Source organism: Protopterus annectens, chromosome 10.part0 (genome assembly GCF_019279795.1).
Source record: "Protopterus annectens isolate FY-2018-M chromosome 10.part0, PAN1.0, whole genome shotgun sequence".
NCBI lineage: Eukaryota > Metazoa > Chordata > Ceratodontiformes > Protopteridae > Protopterus > Protopterus annectens.
Window position 1 is genome coordinate 1,305,622,270 of NC_056744.1, and position 26,332 is coordinate 1,305,648,601.

Here is a 26,332-nt window from a genome sequence, read left to right on the forward strand (position 1 = left end):
TGATATGAGGAGTAAGCACGGGGAAGTACAAAGGAAATCTTTCCTAAACTGTGTCACTTACTATTAAATGTATTAAATGCAATGGCTGACACTCTGTGGCAGCAAGTGTTAATGCTTTGTTGTTGGAGGCAGATGGTATTGGGTTTGAATAGAGGTGGAAGTAATTTTACAAGCGTGTATGATACTTTAAATATATCCACTTATATTACTGCTTTTTACTATTTTGGGGTGTTGATGCGCACAGTGCATCATTGTGCAATAATTCTTTAAAGAAATGGGGGAGACAGGAAAGTGGTGAAATGGGGAGCAAGCAGGGTTAAGAGTGAAAACAAGGCAGGAATGTACAGGAAGGATGTAGGGAAGAACCATAGTTGTCCATTTCTTCCAGAATAAAACATGCAAATTTTGCTGAATTTGGACGGTCACCTCCAGAGACAGGGGTGACCACAACATAGTCTGTTGTACAGAGAATTGTACAGAGAATTTGAAATAGTCATGTGTGCTATGAACACTCGTGCAAAATGAAGAGCTATGTACGGGACAATTTTTTTTTTTTTTTTTTTGTGGGACAGGTGCCCATTTTTTTTTTTTTTGAGAAAGAGAGTGGAATGTTGGGGAAGGGCTGTAGGAAAGTCTGGGTGAGGTAAGTTGGGCAGATGAGGAAGCAATTACAGACAGACAAAACAACAAGACAAGACACAGGGACGGGTGAAAGACAAATAAGGTGTGAGAACACCATAGATGGGGAGAGGGATGGGAAATCTTGATCCCATGCATGTTGAGGAAGTTCACAGTGAGAATTTAGTCTTCACCCAGTGGACTGTCATCACTGTCACCTCACTGTGCCTCTGTCTGCAGTGCTCAACATCTATGCCTCCTATGGGTGTTCTGCACTAGGATGGACAGCAGGTGCTCCATCTGGGACAGGCATGTGCCAACAGTGTGGTGCACAGTCCTACGCACCATCCCTGGCAGTTCATCACAGGTGATAAACTCACCCCCCTCTGCCACTGCACCCTCTGGGAGCCACAGGCCTGTCCTCCAGGGCAGAACTACCTGAGGGGCTAGAAAGAGCAGGGGAGGGGGGGTGCTACCAGGCAGGTAGATCCCGTGGGACAGTCCTACCCCGATGTGCTGTGGGAAAAACAAAAAATAAAAAAGTAAATACACACACACGCAAAGAAAATAACCTCCCCCAAAAAAACATTAAATTAATAAACACAAAAAAAGAGAGAAAAGGGTTGGGGTGAGAGGAAAAAAGGGAGAACATTTGTAACTTCATATGTGACATACAAAGCACTGATACAATTATTTTACTCTATTCTGTTACCTTTAATTTTAACAGTACAAATCTTCTAACAAGTTTCTTCCTTACTTTTAAGAGTACTCAGTTTATAACAGAGGCACGCTACAGTACAGATTGTAGCTACCAAACCTTGATGTGTGCATATATTGCACATATGCATATTCTAATTATAATGACTACGGATTACAGAAGGTCATTTGTGCTATTGGTATAGAAGTATGAAGTTGCATTCCAGTAATGATGAAAACATAACATTATTCTACATTTGGGAAGCGTGTTTTTTGAACCCACAACTGATGACTACGCTAAAGTGCTTCTCTTGTCCTACAGACTATTGCATGCATACTTTTCCTTTTGCAGTCTACAGACGCATGCCCACTGTTATTTGAGAATATGACACCACTGCTTTGTGCTACAGTTGGGTTATGCATGCTCAATTTGATACAACTCTATTAAATACCAACTAAGTGGTCCTTAACTTAATGTTACAAAATTACTATTAAAAAGAAGTTATGTACTCACCATAACATCCCATCTGTGTTGTTGATCTTCATTCATTCTTGACAGCTGGGTTGGGTTTCGATCCTCGTAACTGGCTCGGCCATTATACAGCTCATGCCAGCTAAAAACTCTTGAGTCAAGTCTCTACTCACAATGCCCCTGTGTAACTTGCCTCAGATCAAGCTTGCAAAAAATACAGCAAGATGAAGTACATATAAATACATGAGAGGAAGCCATATCCAATGTAAATGCCCTAATGCCAGCCCAGGACAAGGGTACGAACCACCAGGAAATCTCTAAGGAGGGTGGGATGTCGAGAATGAACGAAGATCGACAACACAGATGGAAAGTTATGGTGAGTACATAACTTCATCTGATGTTATCAATCTTTGTTTATTTTTGAGAGTTGGGACAGATTGGGTGGCCTTATGGAAGGATATTCCTAAGAACCATAGAGCCAAAGGATGCTCTTCCCCTGGAGACCATATCCAATTTGTAATGAGTAATAAAGGTACGAGGCATTGCCCAAGTGGCGGCCGCACATATTTCATCCAGAGGCCTTGGAATGAAAAACAGCGGAAGTGGCAATACACCTGGTTGGGTGAGCCACTACAGGTATAGATATTTTATGATTTTTCTGTTCATAAATAAAGGTACCGCAATCACAGACATTTTGATAGGGTCACCTTAGAAACAAGTTTACCTACTCTTGGTCCTGAAAAGGAGACAAACAGTTGGCCTGAAGTTCGACAAGCCTTAGTCCTGTCAAGATAATATCTCAGCTGTCTGTGAACATCTAACAGAAGTAGACAGTATTTGCCTTTGTTCGAAAAATTTGGAATGAAAACTGGTAAATGAATGGACTGATTGATGTTTGACTTGGAGACCACCTTAGGAAAGAATGAACGGTTAGCCCTCAAGGAAGCTCTGTCTTTATGAAAGATTATGTATGGGGGTTCTGCACAAAGAGCCTGTATTTTTATAAACTTTTCTGGCAGAAGCAATGGCCACTAGAAAGAGCGATTTCCAGGAAAGAAACTTGAGATAACAAGTAGCAGCTGGCTCAAAGGGAGGTAACACTAAATATTGCAAAATGAATGTAAAAACTCATGGGGGTAATGGAGGTTTAACACATAGGATTCCCTTCAGAAACACTTTGTATAAGCGATGGGAAATTAGGGATTGGTCATCATAACAATTGTGAAAATCAGAGATGACTGCTATGGTAACTAATAGTTGAAGCAGCTGATCCCTGGTTGAAGTAGGTTTGCCAGAAAATTGGTTGGAAGATACTGCCCATTGCCAAACTCTGAGAGCTGCCCAGCAGAGGGGGAAGGACTTGGTTCCCCCTTGTTTGTTGATATGCTAAGACTACCGACATGTTGTCTGATTGGATTTTAATCGTTCCCGGAGGAAGAACATTTTGAGAGGCTTGCAACACTAGGAGCACTGCTCTCATCTCCAGGACACTGACGTGCAAGTTGGCCTCTTGATGGGACCAAGTGCCTTGGACTGTCTTTTCCCAGATAATGCCCCGCCACCCCAACTGGGAGGCGTCCATGGTCACTATGGCCTTGGGCTGAGGGGAAACAAAAGGCTGTCCCATAAGGATCTCTTCTGACTCCATCCACCAAGACAGATCTTTCTTGCGAGTTTCCATTATTAAGATCGGATGACTTAATGGATGAGTACGGATGTACCACTGTGAGGCTAGAAGCCATTGAAGTATTCTCATGTGAAACCGTGCCATGGTACTAGGGTGATATCTGCTGCCATGGAACCCGGGGTTTGAAAAACAAGAACAGCATGCACTTTTTGTTTCAGTAAAATGGATTGGACTTGGCATCTTATCTTTTGTAGTCTGTGAAGGGGTAGAGAGGTTACGTAGGAGACTGTATCGAGTCGTGCCCCGATGTACTCCAAGTCTTGAGTGGGGGACAGCTGAGACTTCTCGTAGTTCACTGTGATGCCTAGGGACTTAAGTTTGTGTCAGTAGATGCCTGGTGGTGGAGGTGAGGAGCCAGGTGTCTAGATAAAGAAACACCAAGAATCTGTTTAATCTCACGTGGGCCGTGATAGCTGCCATACATTTGGTGAACACCCTGGGGGCCGTGGTGAGACCAAGTGGCAGCGCTCTGAACTGGTAATGAATGGCTCCCAGCCAAAAGTGGAGAAACCTTTTTGACCACTTTTCTATTTTTATGTGATAATATGCACCTTGAAGGTCTATACAGCACATCCAATCACCTTTCTCTAGAAAGGGGAGAATAGACTGAATCATGACCATCCAGAATTTTGTCTGCTGGACAAACTTGTGTAGCAGGCTGAGGTCTAGTATAGGCCTCCAGTTCCCTGTCTTTTTTGGCACTAAAAAGAATCTTGAGTAAAACCTGGATTCTAACTAGTCTGGCAGAAATTCTTGGATGACACCTTTTGCAGCAGCATTTGTATTTCTTTGGTGGTGGCTTGATCCCTCTGATGGGGTGGAAAATTGGGGATTTTCCTTCGAGAATGTGGGGTTATGTTGAAGGGGATACTGTAGCCTCTGGCAATGATTTTCTGCACCCAGGAATTGGATGTTATATGTCGCCAGGCTGACAGATGCAACAAAAGTCTTCCCCGACTGCCTCCAGAGGTAAGCAATCAGGCCTCCTTTCAGGAGAGCTGGTCGGGCTGTCCAGAAAAGGAATCCCTGGACACCTGCTTTTGTGGGCCAGCTCGGCCGCGGGGACAGTGTCTTCCATCTCAGCTCCCCCCCTCTTCCTCGAGGGAAGCCATTGCCACGTGAGTCATGGAAAGGTTCCCAGGATGGGTCTATATTACGTGATCGAACAGTTAAATGTTTAAACACGTAATAATCGACCCCTAAATTTCAAACCGTCGGAATGTTGAACGGTTCAATGGAGATCTCCGTACAGTGTAAACATGAAAGTTTTCCATTGTCTGCACTGTAGTGCGATCTTGGAGTTGGTATATTTAAGTAGCGGGAGGTGTGGGGGGGGTGCAGGGGGGCTTGCCCCCCCCTTAGAGCATTTTTATGGTTTGTTTGGGTGTTTTTATTTATTTATTTTTTTTGCCATTCAACATTACGGCGTTTCGACATTTAGGGCTCAATTATTACGTGTTCGAACATTTCACTGTTCGATTACGTAATATAAACGCCCCTAGGAGTTCTTGAACCACATTTTCCCACTCCTCTGATTCCTGGAGAAGGATCATTGAGGGGTGAAAAAATGAATGCCCATGGCAGACAGGGTCTTATCATCCTTTTCAAACCTGGCTAGTGTGTCCTTTACTTTAGGGGTGAACAGGGAAGATCCGTCAAACACAGCGTTCACGAAGGAAGACTTGAAGGGCTCCGTGAAGTGACACAAGTGCATCCAGGCATGTCGCCTAATGGCAGCATCAGAACATGTTGCTCTGGCTGTCCCTTCGATTGCATGGACGATGAGTCACATGGGCGAGTTTGTTATAGACTCCATGGTGGTTAACAGCAAGGCAACATTATCTTGTACCTTCTTTGGACACAGCCCCAGCTAGAGTTTCTGACAATTCCATAATCAGGTCTCTCTGGAGTCTAGTAAAATGTGCCATAAAGTTCAAGGACCTAAGTGCGAAGGTCAATGAAGTGTAGACCCGCCTTCCAAACCTGTCCATTGTCCTAGACTCCCTGTTAGGTGGATGAACAGAAGGACTCTCTTCGGCTAGTTCCTTTTTGGTGGTACACAGTTTCCTCTGAGGATGGGTCTTGGGACTGCCAGTCACCCCTCTGTTTGAGAACTTCTAGGATGTCTCCAAAGGAGACATCCTCAGGGTGACAGTGGGGAATCCTCCCCATCATCTAAAGCCGTATCCTCCATGACTGATTCTTCAGGGGAATCCAGATGTTTCCTCTTGCATGTCCTCTTTTGGGGTGGCTCCTCAGTTGGAATCTCTGGGGAGGACTCAGAAGAGGAGGGTCCTTGTAACTGGGCAACTTGAAGCTTCAGTGCTCTCGCTGTCCTGTCGTAGAAATTGGCATCAACTCTGGACCACAGGAAATGGAAATATGGTACTCTAATATGGGTGGGGCCAGCTGGGAGCCCATGAAGGCTAAGGCTCTCTCCATAACCAGAAAGGTGGTACCCCCTGAAGAGGAGTAGGAGCCCAGAACCGAGAAGAACCACCTCAGAACCGAGGTCACACACTGCTCTGAAGGACTGCCTTCCAAGGATGGAGCCAGGGAAGAACCTGACACTGTTAAAGTTCCTGGAACCAAGACTGGCACCATACCCAAACCAGGAGCCAACCCAGAAACCATGGAACCAACGGAAGGGTCTCAGCCCTAAGACTCAGTCAGCTCCACAGCTGGAGCATATGATGTCAGAGAAATCTCTGGTGCTTAATGGCACCAAAGCAGTGGGCACTGGGGGTATCGAGTGTTTGGCTCCAAAACTGCAGTCGGAGAATGAGGAGTCCTTGGACAGAAGATCCCCAATCCAGACGGGAGAGGGACCTGAGAAGTGGAAGGAATACCTCTGGCCAGCAGCAGTTGATTAACCGTACGACATCCAACTCTGAAGACTCCTTGAGGACTGTGCTGAAAGAGCCCAAGGCGAGACTGGTCTTTCAATTAATGGATTAGGTAGCTGTCCCACGTAGGGGTCTATAGTTTGGGAATATCTCATCCTGGGCATTACCAATACAGGGGTCGGCACCAAGAGAGTGGGCTGTGGCTGTATTGGTGCCGATGTAAATGTCTGTTGAGTAGTAGGCGAAGTCGGTGCTGAGTCAGATCCTACAGAGGCTAAAGCTGACAAGGGAGTTGACAGCACCATTGAATTTGACGGTACAGAGGAGGCACTAGTTTGAAGTTTTGAAAACCTTAGCCGTCGGTTCTGAAGGGTGTGGAATTGAGGATTTATGTTTAGGAGCCTCTGGAACAGAGGGTGAGGTGAATATCAAAAGGCTTTTCTTTTTTGTTAGGTCTTGCTTCGTGTCCGCCTTGGACAAGGCTTCGCTAAAAGGGGATTTAGGTAAACCTTTAAGTAAGAGCTTATTCCTATGCTCTGCTAAGGTTCTGTGACTGATCCCCTTACATAAGTCGTAATCCAAATCCAGATAAAATGCACCTAAGCAGCAGACACATTAAAGATGTCCGTTGGAATTGGGCATCTTCCTATCGCAGTCTTGGCAATGTTTAAATCTGACGTGCCTTTAGATGGTTTATCAGTCTTGGCCTGTTTAGCAGACATGTCAAGGATAGTCAAGGGTGAAAACAAAGAAACACACCCAATAATTAGACTTGCACACACAAAGTAGTGAAAGGGAAGGTAAAGAGGGAGACAAGATCCATCAACAATGGTAGATAAGATTACCTTAGGTAAAAGGGGCAAGTACCAATGACGGTACTAAATGAAAACCCAAAATGGGTTAGAAGAAAAAAAGAGTAGAGGAGTATACAAAGATATATATATATATATATATATATATATATATATATATATATATATATATATATATATATATATATATATGGATAATGACAGAAAATGGAGAGTTAGGTAGAATCAATTTTTAAAGCTATCTCAATAAAATTATAAAAAACACTTAACTGAGAGGCTGGTGTATCTTGCTGACAGAGTGGCAAATGAGATCTGAGTTAACTTACACAGGGGCATCGTGGGTATAGACATGACTCAAGAGTTTTTGGCTGGCACAAGCTGGATAACGGCCCAACTGTCAAGAATAAACAAAGATTGACAATACCAGACTTACTATTATTAAAATACTATTCCAGACGGTATTTTTCTGATGCATGCATACATACCACATGCTTCTCGCATCCTTGCTAGACATGCTGCATGGAATCAAACATTCGAGACTCTCTCCTCAGCAGCTATGGAAAAAACAGAACCACCATTATGAATACCAATCTTGATTATATTCAGCTTTTAACTCTTACAATTACTCAATGAAAGTGATACTTACACATCTATGGGATGTCCCCTGCCTGACATTTCCTGATCCAAAGGTTGAGGGTATCCCACTTCCTCCTCCAGAGTTCATTAAAATGATGTCTGCATTGCTCACCTGTGCAGGTGATATCTGCTGCACTGGATAAGGCCCTGGCAAAACTATTCCAGGGTTCAGATTTATATTCTGAGCCGGAACAGTCTCACTGCAGCAACCTGGGCCCATGCTCTCTATCTAGGAGTCCAACAAAAATCTTGGGACTTCTGGACACCCCAATGCTTTGCCCAAAAGCACACAACCTCTTCAGCAACTCCAGACATGCCTGCCATAGTTCAAGCTCAATGTCTAGTGAGCATTTCCTGCCAATTGCTGTTTATATGGTGCTGTTTCCTGGCTATTCCACATCTCACGCTTACTGAGAGTGCTCTAATTTTGAATTTGCAAAATTTCAAAACGTTGTGAATCACTTATAGTCGTGTAACCGTGGTAGGCGAGAGTGCGCACTGCCTGTCACTGTGATTGTGTCACAGTAAGCGATGAGCAACAGTGGGGAACAAAGTGATTTCTAGCTGATTAGGTATACAGGTACTTGTGTAAATGGGCTACTCAAGTCTATCATATATATATATATATATATATATATATATATATATATATATATATATATATATATATATTTGGTCCTACACCTGCAGCTATTACAAGAAGATTGAAATAACAGTTGTGTATATTGCACTTTATTGCTATAATCTGCACTCTCACAACAGTAAAACGAAACTTGCACACTCTGTACTAGAATGCCGTACCATCTACACTCCACCCCAACACTTAACACCTGGTGCAATGGGATTAGTGAGATGGATACCTGCTATCTTTGAAGTTATTGTAAAGTTCTCGCTGTTAACTGTAGTGCAACACCGGTTACTGAGGTTGAGCGATGCACAATATTAATCAAATGCATCTGGCTCATGTGTGTGGCTGTCTGGGCTGTTCATTTCTCCCGTATGTGTGCTGCTGGGCTACATGCAAACCAGGTAAAAAAAAAAAAAAAAAAATTAAAAAAAGGATAAAACAAATTAATTAAAATACAAGACAGACTCCCCACAATTCTGCAGAATGCCCAGATATTTGCATCATATATTTGGCCTTTTCCATGTAAAATGGGTGGTTTATTGTGAAATCACTGAAGACTGCAGTCAATATATCATGGCATATACATTTGTGTTCTGTACTTCATATCTTTCAGAAAATGCATGCTTTCCCTTTGCCCCAGAACAATCAAAATGCACTATACAGGTTTCACGGCCAGTAACACTAGAGTGAGCCGTGAAACCTTCCCTATGAGTCTCACGCAATGTGCACTATAGCATACATGAATACAATCCGCTTTGGCTCTGTGTGGAACCTACATGGAGTTTACTGAATCCGGTACAATGACACAACAGAAAGGAAGATCTAGTGATAATGTAACAGAGGCATTAAAGAAAGTGATATTAGTAGGAGGATGCCAGTGAGATGGGTGAGAAGAAAGCAGTGAGATGTAATGTATGGGACCAGAGCCATAAGGCAGTTATACATTTTGATAGGATAAAAAAAACAAATCCCTAAATCCTGAAAAGTAGGTAAACATGTTACGTGAAACTGTGCACTTTGGTGATTTTCAGATGGGAAGAAGTTATTTGTTTAGGTAACTGCCCTTCACAAAGTTTTGACGGAATTCCTGTATTGTAAGACAGCAATGAAAGGCAATCTTTCTATTGAGAGGGCTCCCTCAGCTTCAGTCAATGACCAAAGAATGTCTGTTTTTTGAGACACTGTCTGTATTTCTTAGTGCATGCAGACTTCAACTGGCTTGTGTGTGTGTAAGGGGAAACAGTCTGAATATGATCAGCGCCTGTGCCCATTGCCCATCTGACAGTCTTCTCTTGTAATGAAGGCAATAAAGGCAAGATGGATGCAGATAAGACTATGCGGTATGCAGTGACAGAGATAGACAGATTGCAGTACACAAGACAATTTCCAGCCTTATAATGTCTTCTTAAACAGTGAGAAAGTACTTGCTGCTAGATTCCTTCCCACCTCAGCTGGGGCAGTTAAACATCTTTTACATAGCAGACATGGCTCCTTGCAAGGATGGCCACTTCACTGTTCCATCATACTTTGATTTAAGCAGTCAAAACAGGCAAACATAACTGCAAGTCAATAACTTTACACTTAATTTTTGTATTATTTTTAGTTATCCTTTGTTGACTGGGTTAGTCCCACTAGGCTAGTAGCATCTTAGTAGTAGAAAAAAAGTGTTTTCTTTTATTTCCTAACTGCTACTACTTTCTATATTTCAGTTTGTATGCATCTTTACTGTACTTCTTTTTACATTGTATTTTTGCATATGTCTTGGAGCTTTTCTCCCCGGGCCTCTACTGAAAATGGACATATATCCAGTTAGACTAGCCCGGTCAACAAATGTAAAATAAATAAATAAATAAATCTTTTCCGGACAGACCAGAGGTGGTATTTACAGCATTAGGAGAAATTTGGCGAGAGCATCAGAGATCTTCCCAACTCTTTTTCGCTGGTGGTGCTGGATCTTTTACATCCATCTGAGCTACCTCCAACTCAAGCAGACGGGGTCTTGGTTTAATGTCTCATCTGAAGGACTACACACTCAGAAGTACAGCACTCCCCTTAAGCTGCACTGCAGCGTCAGCGATCCATCTCCCTGGTGTGGAGATAGAATCCACAGCCTTCTGCACCAAAAGTGCATGTGCTACCTGTTGCGTCACTGACACTACTGACACTTCAACCAGTTTTCAGCCAGTGCTGCAACACCAGGATTATACTGTTACGGAAGTCGTGTAAATACTCCACTTTAGAAAATGGGCATTCAGAATTAGAGATTCCCACTAAATATTCAACATTCCAAAGGGAGAGTGTAGTAAAAGAGCACTTGACCTGGCAAGAAAATACATGCATTAAGAACAAAATAATTACTGAACCCGCATTTCCTTTCCCCTTGTTAATCATGGCTCTTACAAAAGCGTGGTTAGCAAGTGAAAAAAAAATGAGTTTCTGTTTAAGTGTAAGAGAATGTTTCTCTGCCTATTTTTTTGCCAGTGTGTATATCTGTAACTCTGTATAAGAGAGAGAGAGAGAGAGAGAGAGAGTGTGTGTGTGTGTGTGTGTGTGTGTGTGTGTGTGTGTATAGGTATAGACGTTAAATACTACTGTACTAACGTGCAATACATGTACAGTACAGTGAAAAGTTTAACTTCCTGCAACACTATTTTTTTTGCAGGAGACTTTGCAAATTCTGCTCTTTACAACATTGTTACTTTTAAATATATATATATATATATATATATATATATATATATATATATATATATATATATATATATATATATATATACATACTAACTCTGACACTTCTATACCTTGGTAAAAGGGGAATCTTGTGAGAGACTTCAATCTTAGAATTAGTATTCAATAAAACACACACATTTTAACATTCAAAATGTAGAGTGCTTATATGTTCATATTTGACTACTATGTTAAGGGTCTTAGGTCGTCTTTTCAAGCCTAGCTATATTTTTCCACTTTTAAATGACAGGGTAAATTACAAACAGTATTTACAAGCTGCCTCTGACCAACAGGGGTACAGGTGCCAGTGAAAGGGTAAATTTCCGATTCCCCATCCATTGTTCGAGGCATCTGAATAGGGTTAAGGCTGAACTCTGCTTCACATGGATGGGAAGCTTATTTCAGAATAGATGAAGTCTCTGAGACACGTACCTGCCCCTTCAACATTTTCTATCCGTGTTACAAATGAGGTTTAGGTCCTTCAATCGGGCATTTCTAATGCAGATGTGCACCAAGTCCATCAGTACTTGATCAGATAATGCCTTATATGCCAAGAACAGATCACATTTTAGTGGTCTGTAGGAGACTGACTTATAAAGATAATGTGCTCTGTGTATTACATGTGGTTAATGCCTTATATTCTTTTTTGAGGAACTTCTGTAGGCGTTCCAGTTGTTGCATATGCCAGGTCAGTTACATACAAAGGGAGTACAGCTTGGCCTAATGCTGGCCAAGTAAAGTAGGTCAAAGACACCCTTGGACCTGGATGTCATACCATTGCTTATGAACTGCACAATATGGAATGATGTCCTTACAACAGTAGACGCACAGTGGTCAAAGGCCAAGTCACTGTCTACATATATTCCCAAGTCTCTAACCACTAGGTCTACTCTTATGGTTGTATTGTCTATGTGGTAATTCCCTGTGGTAGCAGACTTGCCAATGAATACTATTATCCATTTTTGATATTCAGTTTTAGACCAGGGCTCTGGCACCAATTATTAGTTTACGGCAGGCTTTCTTGGAGGATATTAAGTGTCCTTGGGGGATACTATGATTGAGCCAAACCTGCAGTCATCCACAAACTTGGTCAACCTTTGATGTTAGATTTGACTTTGGAAAAGTAGATGCCAAAAAGGGAGCAGTCCCAGGACTGAGCCCTGAAGGGCTCCACTAGTGACTAACATGTTGTGGAGGTGGAATCCTATATACTGACTGACTCTCTACATTAATTCCCCTGTGTTCTATCTGTGAGCCAGTTCATGAGTTTGCTGACAATGACTGAATGGGGATGAGTGTCTTCTGTTGCCTTGATGATAAAATTCACATTTTTATAGATCCACAGGATTGCCAGACATTTAAAAAGAAGTCTCAGCATCTCAACCGGTAGCACACTAGCCTCTGGTGCAGAAGGCTGTGGCTTTGATTCCCAAACTCAAGTAGTTGGATTAATTTTCCAGTACTGACACTGCAATGCAGCATAAGTGGGTGCTGCACTCCTGACCGAGTCAACCTTCGGATGAGATGTAAAAACTGAGGCCCCATCTGAGTAAGTTGGTGATAGCTCTAGCTGATGTAAAAATTCCCACATCGCTTATCAAAGAGAGTAGAGGATGTTCCCCGGCATCTTGTCCACATTCTCCCTTGTCAGTATGCATACCATCCCAGGACTCCCCCGGAAAGAAGCCGATGCCTAGTAGGACTACCCTGGTCAACACAGTGTAAACAAATACATAAAACAGAAGAATTTGCTTTCAGCAACCAAAGTAGTGGTGACTGTACTGTAGTGATCAAAGTATTTATCTGTGCTTAATGCTAATTCTTTTTTTTTTCAATAATAATTGTTTATTATTTTTCAACTTGTTCATACAAACATTTGACCGGGAAATACACAGGTAATTTCCAAACAATACTTCTAACAACAATCCTACAACATATGTACACTATATACATGAATGCTTCCATTTCTAACAAAAAAGAATAAATGAATAGTCTTATCAATAGGTATAGTATCTTATAATAATTTGATTTCTGATAAAATTTGACTTTATAGTATTTATATACAAGGGTTATGCTGGGCTCAGTACATTAAGCCAGTATAATATTGAAAATTTGTTCCCAGATCTTCAGATTATTTATATGTTTGGTATGATCACTGATTAGTAATTTGTGGGCTGATATGTGTTTTACCGCTAAAATCTTGAAGTTGTCCCATGAAGTTTGAGATGGATTCAACTAATATGTAGCTATATAGAGTTTCATTAACAAAAAGATATTCATAACTATGGTCATTTGGGATATAGATAGATTACTTGGGGGGATATGTAATATAGTAAATTCCCAAGAAAGCATTGATTTTTGATAACCCATCTTTTGCAGTTGTAGTTTTAAGGAATTCCATAGTTTGTATATACATTTACATTCTGAATTTGACAAATTATGCTCAGAGGAAAGTTTCTAATTGAACATTTAATTCACCTAAAGGAAAATAATGTTTTTTCAGACTTCCTTTTGGCATATCCTACAATACATGAAGTGTTTCACAGAGTTGCTGCACAAAAAAAGGGGTTTGATGATCTTGTTAGTATCACTAATGATGTAGTATCAGACCAAAGAAGAGCATGTCATGAGACAGAGCGGTATACACAGTCAGACACGTGCACACTCTGCACACATGCAACTTGCAGAAAATCAAACGAAGTGTGATTCACAAAGCTTTGCTGCGCATATATTCAACCCTCGGAAGTTACATTGATAGTTATATGCAAATAGCATAATGACATTTAAATGTGGAAATTTAAATGCTGGGTTGATGGTACGGTAATGAGGCAACTTTCCTGCCCTTTCCAAATTCAGAGTCATTTACTGCTATATGACATAGGTTATAAAAAGGCAAGCACGACTTTTTCCAATCACTTTGCAATCGAGCAAAGATGCCTAATGTATATCTCAGAGTTTTGCTTTGTGCTTTGATATGGTTGTTTTTCTGATGCACTATCCTGGTGCTCAAAGCAGCATTTGGTAACCAAACCATTACCAGCAATGAGTGATGCACTATAATTTTGGGGAGCAGGAAGTTCTTGATGCTTTTGTGTGGACAGAGATATTATCAAAGCTGTGATGAACTTGTACAGCCCACAAACTGGAATTGGGGGAATGAGTGACCTTCCTACCCCTGTGAATATCAAGGCATGCACCGCACTCACTATACTTGCTAGACCAAAGACATGTTGGGTATCTCAGAGGCTTCAGCCTTGAGGATACTACAGCAGTTGCTCCATGTTAATCTAGCCCTTGTGGATGAGCACATTCATTTCCCAGAGTCAACACACAACCAGGCTACCATCATACTTGTCTTCTACAGCCTGGCATGCTTCTTGAGGTACCTGGTCTGACAGACTGCTCCCATGTGGGGGAATGCATGTGTAAGTGCAATGTAACAAAAAGTGCTACCACTCCACCAATTGCTTTGCAGCGTGTGAAACATATGGCTATATCAAAGTATTGGCCCAACATTCTGGTAATGTCCACGATTCCTATATTTTGCACACAAATTCACTGTACTACAACTTCCTGCATGGTAGTATACTGCATGGACACCTAGTAAATAAGTGCATCCTAAATCAACAATTACTCTTACAGCATTTTCCAAACACAGTGAGAAATGTGTAATGATTAACCATTCTAGATAATCCATCAACAAACTGTAAATAAAATAAAAATAAATCCCTTCTTCATGCGCCCTCCTCACCATTATGTTTTATTACTTGATGCAAGCTACTCACTTAAACCTTGGCTAAGAACACTATTTTGTAATCCACATGGAGCTGGAGTGGAGGTACACCACCACCCTGTCCCAGGCATGGACAGTCATCAAGTGAGTGTTTAGTCTGACTGAAGTACATCTCCATTGCTTAGATGAATTTTAGTAGTATTATCCTGCTACTGTACTGAGACTGTTTACTGCTTGCTGAATTATGCACACTATGAATCTGGGGTATCACTGCCACAACCAGCTTCAGTAGGACTCCCTGATAGTCATATTGCTACTTCTACTGTACCAAATGACACGTACCAGTGATGACAGAGACGATTGTCCAGCCCATGGCGGCAGCAAGGCACCCTCTCTGACAAGCTCATGCATGGTACATGACAGAGCAAGTGAAGCATCATCTAGTCTACAACTATAGGCCTTGACAATCACTAAGTGACAGTGTAAAGTCACAAAGATAAAACTTGTTTATGTGGTGTTAACTACAGCTCATGCAATGCATTACATGGTTGAGTCACAGTGTGCAGTAGGCATTCCTTTACATACCATACACAAATGTATAGAGTTGATACGATCACAGATAATAATTTCTACAGTAGTCATTGGAAAGAGACACAAGAGATGCTATGCACACCTGTGTGTGTGTGTGGGGGGGGGGGGGAGTAGGTTTAGGTTGTGGAAGCAGAGCATGCATGACAACACAGTAACCATTCATGCAGGAGGCGGCTTAATAACAAATCTGATGTTTTCTGAATTGGTTCTCACACCTTGTGAAGGGAATGCTGGTGTTTCAAACTTCAGACTTTTTTCTCTCCTTACTGGTAAGTGCATCCACATTATATATATATATATATATATATATATATATATATATATATATATATATATATATATATATATATATGGGATCCGTACAGATCCCAGACTGCACTTTCCATCGAAGCAGAAATCACTAAGCATATTTAACCGAAAGTGCTGTTCACTGAAGCAGCACTTTCGGATAAGTATGCTCGTTGTGCCGGTCGTACTATGGTGCAGATAAAGGAATATTCCCTTTTCCCCACTGTAGTGCGATCTCGGAGTGAGAATATTAAAGTAGGGGGAGTGTGCAGGGGGGCTTGCCTGCCTGCACAGAAGTAGGTTTAATGTTGTCTTTTTTTTTTTAAACATACTTTACCGTAAGCGCTTTTTCGGTGAAAACGCTTTCCGTAAAGTATGTTCGGTGATAATGGATTCGGACATTTGATCTTTTGATCAAAAATCCTAGATCCATATATATATATATATATATATATATATATATATATATATATATATATATATATATATAGATATATGCTTTCTTATTGAAAATACCTCCTGTGTAGATTTTTTAATCCTGTGAAACTTTTCTGTTTTGTTGTTGTCACAGTCTGAGAGGAGCAAGATGTTTGACTAAGAAATTATCTGGATTGTGCCACAGACAATGTTCTCTTATGATAGCACTGTTGAAGGTACAAGGGAATAGGAATAAACCCTGCCATGAGAGCTTGAGAAACAGTTGCTACAAGTGTTGTGACCTACCTGATGCTGTAGAAATCCTTGCCAGTGACTGGACAATCCTGCGAGACCAATGCATTGACTGTGAGGTCCTGATGCTGAAATTTACCAATGTCCAGCTTGCATTTGACAAAAACTCCAAACACAAATAGCAAAAAGGTAAAAACTGGTAAAAGCACGAACAAGGTGGAACTGGAAACAATGAGAACAGACTCCAACTTAATATGCACTGTTTAACGTAAGCGCTTTCGGCTTAGTCTCTACTAAGCCTTCTTCAGACAAACAGTGGCAACAGCAACAATAACAGCTTAAATGCATTTCTTAATTAGATGGTAGTTCATAATTAAAAGGGAAATGCTCACCAAATAAAACATCAAACATAAAAGATATTAACAAATCAATATAGACACAGAAAACTCACTACTCTAATAATGTTCATTTGTATGATAGACCTACTAGTTAAAATACCATAAACATTATATTCATATCACATGGAAGCAGATGTATATCTATACATATATTGATGTCCCTTATGATTTCTAAGCTTAAAACATTTAATTAATCTATATAAATACATAAATATGAAGTATGAAAATATTATTAAATATATATAAATGTTTGTATTCTATTTCAACAATATAATAAATACAAATATAAAGATAAAAATATATATTCAAAAATATAAACATGTGTATAGGTTGATGTTATCTATTCTACCTATTTAATGACAGCAATTTCAACATACACTTAATGGACAGTGTTTCATTTAAACCAGGATGAGACTGTGCATTAGTCAATATTTGCCATTTTAGTTCATCCAACTCTAATTTCAATTGCCAAGGGCCCCCTCTAATGTCTAGAGTTCTTTGTTGAAGAATAATAAACTTAAATGAATGGGATGGATGCTGTGAAATATGCTTAGCTAAAGCATTATTGAGATCCAATTTATTAATAGCATAAATGTGTTCATACACCCTCTGCCTAAATTTTCTCTCTGTTTTTCCTATATAGAACCTGCTACATTGTTGGCATAAAGCTGCATAAACAACCATTTTACTTTCGCAATTGTATTTAGAGTTGAGAACATACTTTTTGTCTCTAATAAAACAAGCTTGACCAAGAAACATATGTTTACATTGCTGGCAACAACCGCATTTAAACATCCCTCTTATATTAAAATGTGTAACACAAATATTACGCTTTTTTTCGAGAATGTTTTTTAAGTTAGGACCCCTCTTATAAGTAATTTTTGGTCTATGCCCTAAGGTGTTTAATAAATGTTCGTTATTTTTAATAATTGACCAGTTTTTATACAATATTTCTTTTATAATTCTATGATCCAATGAATAAGTGAATAAAAAACTTGTCTGGTATGAGATGTTAGAGTTAATATTTTGGCCGCTTTCTATGAGAGAACAATACAGAGTAATATTACTGAGGTAGAAAAAACATGTAACAACCTGAAACGGTTTGAACATGAGGCTAGTTTTCAGGGTTGTCTTGGCAAATTATCTAAAGAAATCTCTATTTTGGAAAATAACCTTAAGAAAATGAAATTGTATAAATTTGCCCGGGATAAGGAAGATTATGATAGGGGCAAACAATTTGATTCACAAAGGGGTGTGAGGTTTGCTCATGGTACCAAGAATGCTTCATTTATACGCAAAAAAAGACCAAGGTCTATTTTAAAAAAGACTGGGCCTAGCTTTATTACCTCTGGTGAGGATTCTTCGACTACTGACACTGAGACACCTAATATTGGTGATTCTCCAAATGCTAAAAGGGGTCGAAGGACTGAGGTCCCTTTAGGGGAAAAACACAGGGCAGGAAGGAAACACAGGGGTCAAAAACTTAGAAGAGCTCTTCATGTCGATAGTGAAGTAAATCATTCATGTACTAATGTTTTAAATATTTCAAGTCATATTTTGACTGATGATCAATATTCCTTCTTAATAAAGGCCTTGGTTTTATACCTGGTTTTTCACTGATGAAAGTATTTTGGTTTCTGATACAATGGATTTTTGTAGGAAAATTAACTTGAAATTATTTTTCAACAACAAGATCAAACTGACAATGCTCAAAGATCATCTGATTTTAGATTTCACAAATCTACATTTAACCCTCCCATGGATAAACATGTTGCTGTTTTCCAGCAGGCGGTTATAAAGGATATACACTTCTATTTGGGTTCTGTTGACACTATAAAGCATAACATGTCTAGGAAGGAACAAATAGCACTCACACAACTCAGAAATAATACGGATATTGTTATTATTTCTGCCGACAAAGGTGGTGCGGTGGTGGTGATGGATACTGAGTATTATGTGAATGAAGGTCTTAGACAACTTTCCAACCATCATCATTACATGAAGATGGAGATTGATCCTACTCCAGGTTTTGCCTTGGAAATTAATGAATTTTTGGAAAAGGCTGTAGAATCTGGAATTATCTCTGATAAAACCAAAACTCATTTGACGGTTAAGGATCCTGCAAAACAACAACTTTATCTACTTCCTAAGATTCATAAGTCCATTGATCAGCCACCAGGTAGACCGATTGTATCTGGCATTGGGTCACTCACTGAACCCTTGTCTGTTTTTCTAACTGAAAAATTGAAACCACTGTTAACATGTGTTAGAGCAAGAATCAAGGACACGACTGAATTTTTGCAGATAGTCTCCGAGTCTCAATTGGACCCTGAATGGCTTATGTGTACCCTTGATGTATCCTCGCTTTATACCAGCATCCCTCATTGGGCGGGTATTAATGCCTTGGAATACTGGCTAAATAAAACCAATTTATACCCCCCAGGGATGAACACCTTATTGTTGTGTATGGCTGAACACATTCTAACTAAAAATGTTTTTATTTCCAACAAAACTGCTATTGGCAACTACAGAATGCGGCTATGGGTGCATCCTTTGCACCCATTTATGCTGATCTTTTTATGGGCTACATGGAAGATATGATTTTATATGACCCTTTGCATAACATATATCTACCTGAGATTGATATATGGAGAAGATACCTGGACGACTGTTGGCTTATATGGAAAGGAGGTGAGGAATACCTCCAGGAATTTATTCAACATTTGAATGGGAACATCTGGGGTATCGAATTCACTGTGGAATATAATAGGAGTGCAATCAGTTATTTGGATGTCAATTTAATTCAACAGGAGGATAACACTCTTAGAACGTCCATACACAGAAAATTCTCACAATATAATACCCTTCTACATGCTGATAGTTTCCATCCGAAACATATTATTCGGAACATACCGAAATCACAGTTTGTGCGGATGAAAAGGATTTGTTCCTCAGTGGATGATCTTCAGAGTCATCAAATGGATCTAACCAAGAGATTTTTGTCCAGAGGTTATTCCACTCATACTATTGAGTCAGCAGTCCAATTTAGTAATGCTAAATCCAGGGATTCTCTTCTCCAATACAATACTAAAACTCATAATGAGGAATCAGATGTATGTAGATTTGTTACCACTTATGGCAGGAATAGTGCCAATTTAGTAAATATTATCAATACTCATTGGAATATATTGAATTCTCATCCATTGTTGGAAGATTATCTCGGAGAACGATGTTATTTTTCCTATAGGAAAGGCAAAACTTTAGGGAATTTATTTTCACACTATAAAAAAAACAGGGTCATGGATCACACTCCAACTCAAAGAACACTTACTGGAGATAAACTTTCAGGCATTTATCCATGTGGACATTGCAGTTTTTGTAACTATATTTTCAAAACTACTTCTTTCACTAGTAGGAACACTGGACAAATATCGACATACAGTTTTTGGTAACTGCAGTTCAGACTGGATTATTTATCTTGCCACATGTACATGTCATGCATTTTATATTGGCCAAAGCGTCTAGACAGTTTCGTGTCAGGATCTCTGAACACCTTGGTGACATTAGAAACAGAAGATTAACTAATGCACTATATAGACATGTTATCAAACATCCCACTGCCAAATTTACATTCACCATCATTGATCATATCATAGGAATCGATCTTTTAAAACAGGTTGGCATGATATCCTAAATACCAAAGAAAAAAGGTGGATCATTAAACTTGGGGGGCTTTTCCCTCCTGGATTAAATGATAAATTATAATTTGTAATTAACCATCACTTGCATTACGTATATGTACTTATTTCTTATCAGGTTGCATTGCTTAGGTTTTGCATTTCAGCTCATTTTAGGATACTGTGGCTGGTATTCAACACCAGAATTCTTATAACCTGACTTTTGTTTCGGGTTTATTTTTGGGCATTTACCCTTTATTGTATGTTTCTTATTAAGTTTGTTTATTATCATTGATATACCAGTATACTGTGTCTCTTGGGATTTTTTCATTATAATCTGGAGATATGCATGCAACTCAGGCAAACTTTTTTGTTTACTGAACTATGTATTTTTCAATTACTTTTGCCTTGATTGTATTTTTCAATTACTTTTGCCTTGTTTGCATTTTTGACTTATCAGGAAGTGATGTCATATAGATGCCTTAAAGAACATTATATAAGATGATGACTAAGTGCTTTTTGCTGACTATACTACTGATGAAAGCCTTGCTGCTGAAACCGGTCTAGTTTCAGTTTTATTAAACTACTTTTGAACCTTCCTTGGTGCTGGCCTTTTTTCTGATTTTGGGTCTAACAAGTGCTCTTGCCGTGCACCAGCCTAACTTGCTAGCTCCTATACACTCAGTTGAAACTAAGTAATCAAGCACTTAACTTCTTTAGAAATCAATACTTCATTATTGAAACATAAAAACGATATTAACCAGATGGGTGCTTTCGCCCTTAGCAGTTTCATCGGATCTATTTGTATATTGTCAGAATCTTTACCCATGTCTTTTTTAAGCAGCTGGGTTGTCCTTTAATAACCTACAACTATCCCTTTTTTTGTGGCCATTTGAACATGAACAGAAAAGAATCCTTGCAAAGAACATACAGCAAATCTCGACTTAGACAAATTTCAATGGATTATAAAAGCTAGACTTGAATCACTTGATTTCTTCAGCAGTGGTTACAGACAATTAAGCAGCAAACTTATTTTTGTACACAATATGCTTCACAATGACTGAATGTTAGTTATTTCAAATAAGGAGATATACAGTTGTAAATAACACCCATAATGTAGATCACAAGGTCTGCTAAACAATACAAGTAAACTACATAAATTTATTGCAAAGCCACTACCAAGATTATGGAACAAATGTTCAAACTACATTAGACCCAATAACTCAGTGCTCATGTTTAAAAAAAATAACTGCATTACAGCAGGTAGAGTACAAAAAATGTACTAGCATAATATTTTCGATCTTGGTTCTTCAGTAATCAGCAGGTCTTAAATACTGCCTGCATACCACAAATTTATTACCAGGCATGTAAAAAAAATATAATGAGTTTAATGGAGAGTAGCTTTAATACATAAGAAAACAAAGACAAATATTACATCTTCTCCTTAGAACACACATCCTTGTACGGGTAATAGATCTGTAATATGTGGAAATATGAAAAATCCTTCCAGTAGCAATGCAGTAGTTTTTTGCTGCTATGTCCATTCTGCAGTATTATTTTTAACACTTCAGACCTGGAAAATTGTGAGCAGTCTATGTGAATCGGTAAAAATGCAAAGAAGGAAAATCAGCAGTTTGGCTGTGTGACATACAGAGATGAAGCTCAGACTATAACCAGAGTTTGAAAATAGGCAGGGCTTTTGGAGAAGGCAAGCAGGGGAGGGTGGGACGTGAACACCTAAATATAACTTACCCAAATTGGGGAGTGGGGTGGGGAGTGGTGGCCTAGTTGGCTGCTTGCCACCAGCAAGTAGAGGTTTGTAGGCAAATATGATAAGAGTCAGGTTCTGGAAATACAGGATCAGTGCTCCCAAGCTGACAATGGAAGCTCTCAATGCATGTGTGTGGAAAGCATGTACCAAGAGGAAAGGACATAGGAGGCCCTAATAGTTAAGTGAGCACTCATGTCAGTGTCTAGGGATTTAAGGATATGGACCAAACATAAAATGCACTCAGTCTTTATCAAGAATGATGTGAACTGCTAACTAAGGGAGGAGTGACATGTTGTTTCCCAGTTTGAGTTCAGTTAGGGTCCAATCTTGGGGAGGGAATGACGTCAGACTATATACTCCTACAATGGCAGCAAACAGAACATGGGATGCAGGAAGATGCACAGACCCCCTGCATGGCTGCCCAGATGACAACCTTCTCTGCTTGGCTCTCGCTTGATGCAGGTATAACACGGAGAATGAATGGGTGCATGACCCAGTGGAAAGTGAGGATGACAGCTGGAAGGAATAGAAGAAAATTTGCTTAGTTAACTCATTACAGCAGAGTGATGTCTCAAGGTGTTTCAACAGTTACCTCCTACTGCACCTCTAGGCGTCATAATTTGTCTGTACATATTTGCATTAATAATTCCAAAACCATGATACATACAAGGTATCAGAATATTTTATCTTGAAGCATACATGATGGCAAACACAGTTACACTGATATATGACCTCTGCCAATTAGTATTGGTTACAACTGTAAGGTGATAACTTCATTTAAAGGCTGAAGCTACACCCACTGGGAGTTAAAGGTATACACTTCAAAGAGCTCTACTGGAGGGAATGAGTTAAAAAAAGTGCATCCTGAGAATGGCTGTTCATTGGCAGATAAATATTTAACAAGAAAAATAAAATCTCAAGTAATCACAACAACCATAAAGGAGATCGATGACCTTAAGAAAGTACACTGCAAGGGCTCTTGCAGTCTAGACCAACTAATTGCAACAAACAATGCAGCAGTAGGATATTGCCGGTGAACAAAGAGAGAGAGAGAGAGAGAGAGACGCAGCCCTGAAAATCTTTGAATGACAATAAAAATGGAATGCACCTTTGTGGATCTGTTTGGTCCCTGCCAGCAGGATGTTCCACCTTCATATTTCATCAGACTATATTTGTTACCTTCTGGACCAGCCCAAGAATCCCAGGTCCTGAAAATAGAAGCACAAAAAAAAAGTACGTCATTGTTGTACCCTCATTTGCCTTGCAGGTAAAATGCAGTCACAGTTATGCAAAAATGTGCCGGGTGAAAAAAATTATAAAGTATGCACAGATGTGGAAATAAAGACATTAACATGGGAAGGGACATCACAGGTCAAGATGCAATAGATAGTGTTGTATTTGTTGGATCTGACTCTGTCATTGTTAAAGCTAGTGGCAACCAGGAACCCTCAAGCTTCTCCCTTACCAACAATGCACCAACCCCAATCACCTCGCATCGTGTTTGCTGCTTAGAAAAGTAAGGGATGCAAATCATGCTGGAGAAGCTCTCCCTGAAGTCTTTGTATATATAATAACAAGGCATGTGTACCCTATATTACCCATTCTTCCAGAAGCCTAAGAGATGGGGACTAGTGGAGGGGGAGATGAAGAATGAAAATTAACAACACAGACGGAACATTTTGGTGAGTACATAACTTCTTTATCTGATGATGTCAATTTTCATTCTGTCCTCATCTGATGGGACAGAGGACCCAGCTACCCAATTTCCAAGGTGGACTCAAGGAAGGATATTCCTGAGCACCACCGAACCAAAATATGCTCTTCCTCTGGAGACCATATCTAACTTGTAATATGTAATAAATGTATGGGGAGTAGCCCAAATAGCTGCTGTACAAATATCATCCATGGACATTCTGGAATGAAATACTGAGGAAGTTGCCATGGATCTAGTAGAATGAGCACACAGTGTTTTGTCAAAGCGATGCCCAATTTGTTATACACAAAGGAAATACAATTTGTTATCCATTTAGATAGTGTAACTTTGGTGAACTGGTTTTCCCAATGTGGGTTCATCGATCCAATTTTCTGATATTCTTAGTTCTATAAAAGTAAAAATGCAACTGCCAGTGAACATCCAATTAGTGTAGTGCATGTTAGAATACAGGTAAATTAATAGCTTGATTAATACTGGATTCTGACCCCACCTTTGGAAGGAATGATGCATTGGTATGTAGAGTCATCCTGTCCTTAAGAAAAATCAAGTATAGGTGTTTTGAGGATAATGCTTGGATGGCGTAAATTCTTCTGGCTGAGGAACAGATACTAAGAAAAAACATCTTCCATTAAACATATGTAAGGTCACAGGTAGCTGCGGCTTCAACTGAGGGTTGAGTAAGGTACTGCAGCATTAAATTTAGGTCCTAAGAAGGAGTAGGACCTTTAAAGGGAGGCCTTAAGTGTAGTATGCCTCTTAAAAATGCTTTGCTTAATTTATGAGATGCTACTGAAGAGCCATTTATCCCAACATGGAAATTTAATATTACTACTAATGGGACTCTAACTCTAGAAGAACTAGCTCCTTTATCAAAGATATGTAATAAAAAATCCAATATATTATGTATAGGATCTGTAAAAGGTTCAATGTTATGCTTTTGAGCCCAAAAAATGAATCTCTTCCATCTGCTGGAGTATATTTTCCTGGTGGAAGTTTTATGGGAAGACATCAAAATATGTCAGACAGGGGAAGACAGCACTGGTTGTCTGGCTATCAATGGAATTAGAGAAGCCAAGCAGTTAGCCTGAGGTTTGTCATATCTGGGTGTGTCGTGTGTCAGGTGAGACAGAAGGTCCACTCCGGAGTTGGATCCAGAAACCAGGGAGGCTGAATCAGGTGAGGCCAAAGAAAGGGAAACCAAATCTTTCGAGGCCAATATGGAGCAATAAGAATTACTTTGCTCTTCAACGTGGAAACTTCCTGAAGGAATTTGGGAATTAAAGGAATGGGCAGATACGTGTACAGGGGGCAATCGTGAAGTACAGTATCCCTAGGATCCCCAATCCTCTGGGGGGATTAGGGCAAAGTAGCTGCTGCACTTGTTGTTTTGGGGGGAAGCAAAGAGATTGCAGCAAGGCTGGCCCCAATGACGGAAGATCTTGTCCGCAATTTTCCTGTTGAGGGATCATTCGTGTGGTGGAAGAATGTACCTGCTCAACTTGTCCACTATCACACTGGATTTTGCTAGAATGTGCATTGCTAAGAGGAAGTGGTTGGAATATATTGCTCAGTGCCACACCTTGACAACTTCTCGACACAGTGGGTAGGGATCAGGTTCCTCCTTGTTTGTTGATGCACCAAACCACTGACATGTCTGCTGTACTGCAATGGTCCCTAAGGGGAGAGCATTCTGGAATGCCTGCAATGCTAACAGCACTCATCTCATCTCTAGGACTGCAATTTGGCCTCCTCGGGTGACCAACTACCTTGGACTGTTCTTCCCCAGGTAATACACCCCCAACTGGGAAGCGTCCATGATCACTATGGCCTTGGGCTGAGCAGGAATGAATGGTCAGCTTAGAAGAACTTGATCTGAATGAATCCACCATTCCAGGTCTCTCTCGCCTATACATATGAGTGATTATCTGGTGAGAGACAGACTGGCTAAGAATTGACCACTGTGTAGATAGCATACATTGACAAATTCTCACGTAGAATGTGGCTAGGGGTGCTAATGTTATTGCTGCTGCCACCACTAATCCCAGGGCTTGAAGGACCAGGCAGGCCAACATCATGGTGTTGCAGATGATCTTTTTGACTTGTGACCTTAGTGTTTGAACTCTCAATACAGGCAGGGATGCAATGTCAGTTTTCATACTGAGGATAGCTCCTATAAACTCTAAGGTCTGGGTAGGTTGTAGATGAGATTTCTCGTACTTTATGGTTATCCCCAGAAGTGAGCAAGTGTGGAGAACCTGGTCCTTTAAGTTGATGCCTGGTTGGAGTGGCTATGAACCAGTCGTCTTCAGTATGGAAACACTCGGAATCCCTGCAGTCTGAGATGAGCTGCTACTACTGCCATGTATTTG

The 26,332-nt window shown here is 40.1% G+C and overlaps 1 protein-coding gene across 1 annotated transcript in view; it reads right to left on the reverse strand.

The window, feature by feature from the left end:
* The window catches only part of LOC122813583 (glucosidase 2 subunit beta-like), a 1,646,077-nt gene that overhangs the window by 472,101 nt on the left and 1,147,644 nt on the right, over positions 1-26,332 (reverse strand). Inside the window, exon 8 of the mRNA XM_044085989.1 lies at positions 23,358-23,457. Coding sequence (XP_043941924.1) covers positions 23,358-23,457 — 100 coding nt within the window. The remainder of the gene's footprint in view (positions 1-23,357; positions 23,458-26,332) is intronic.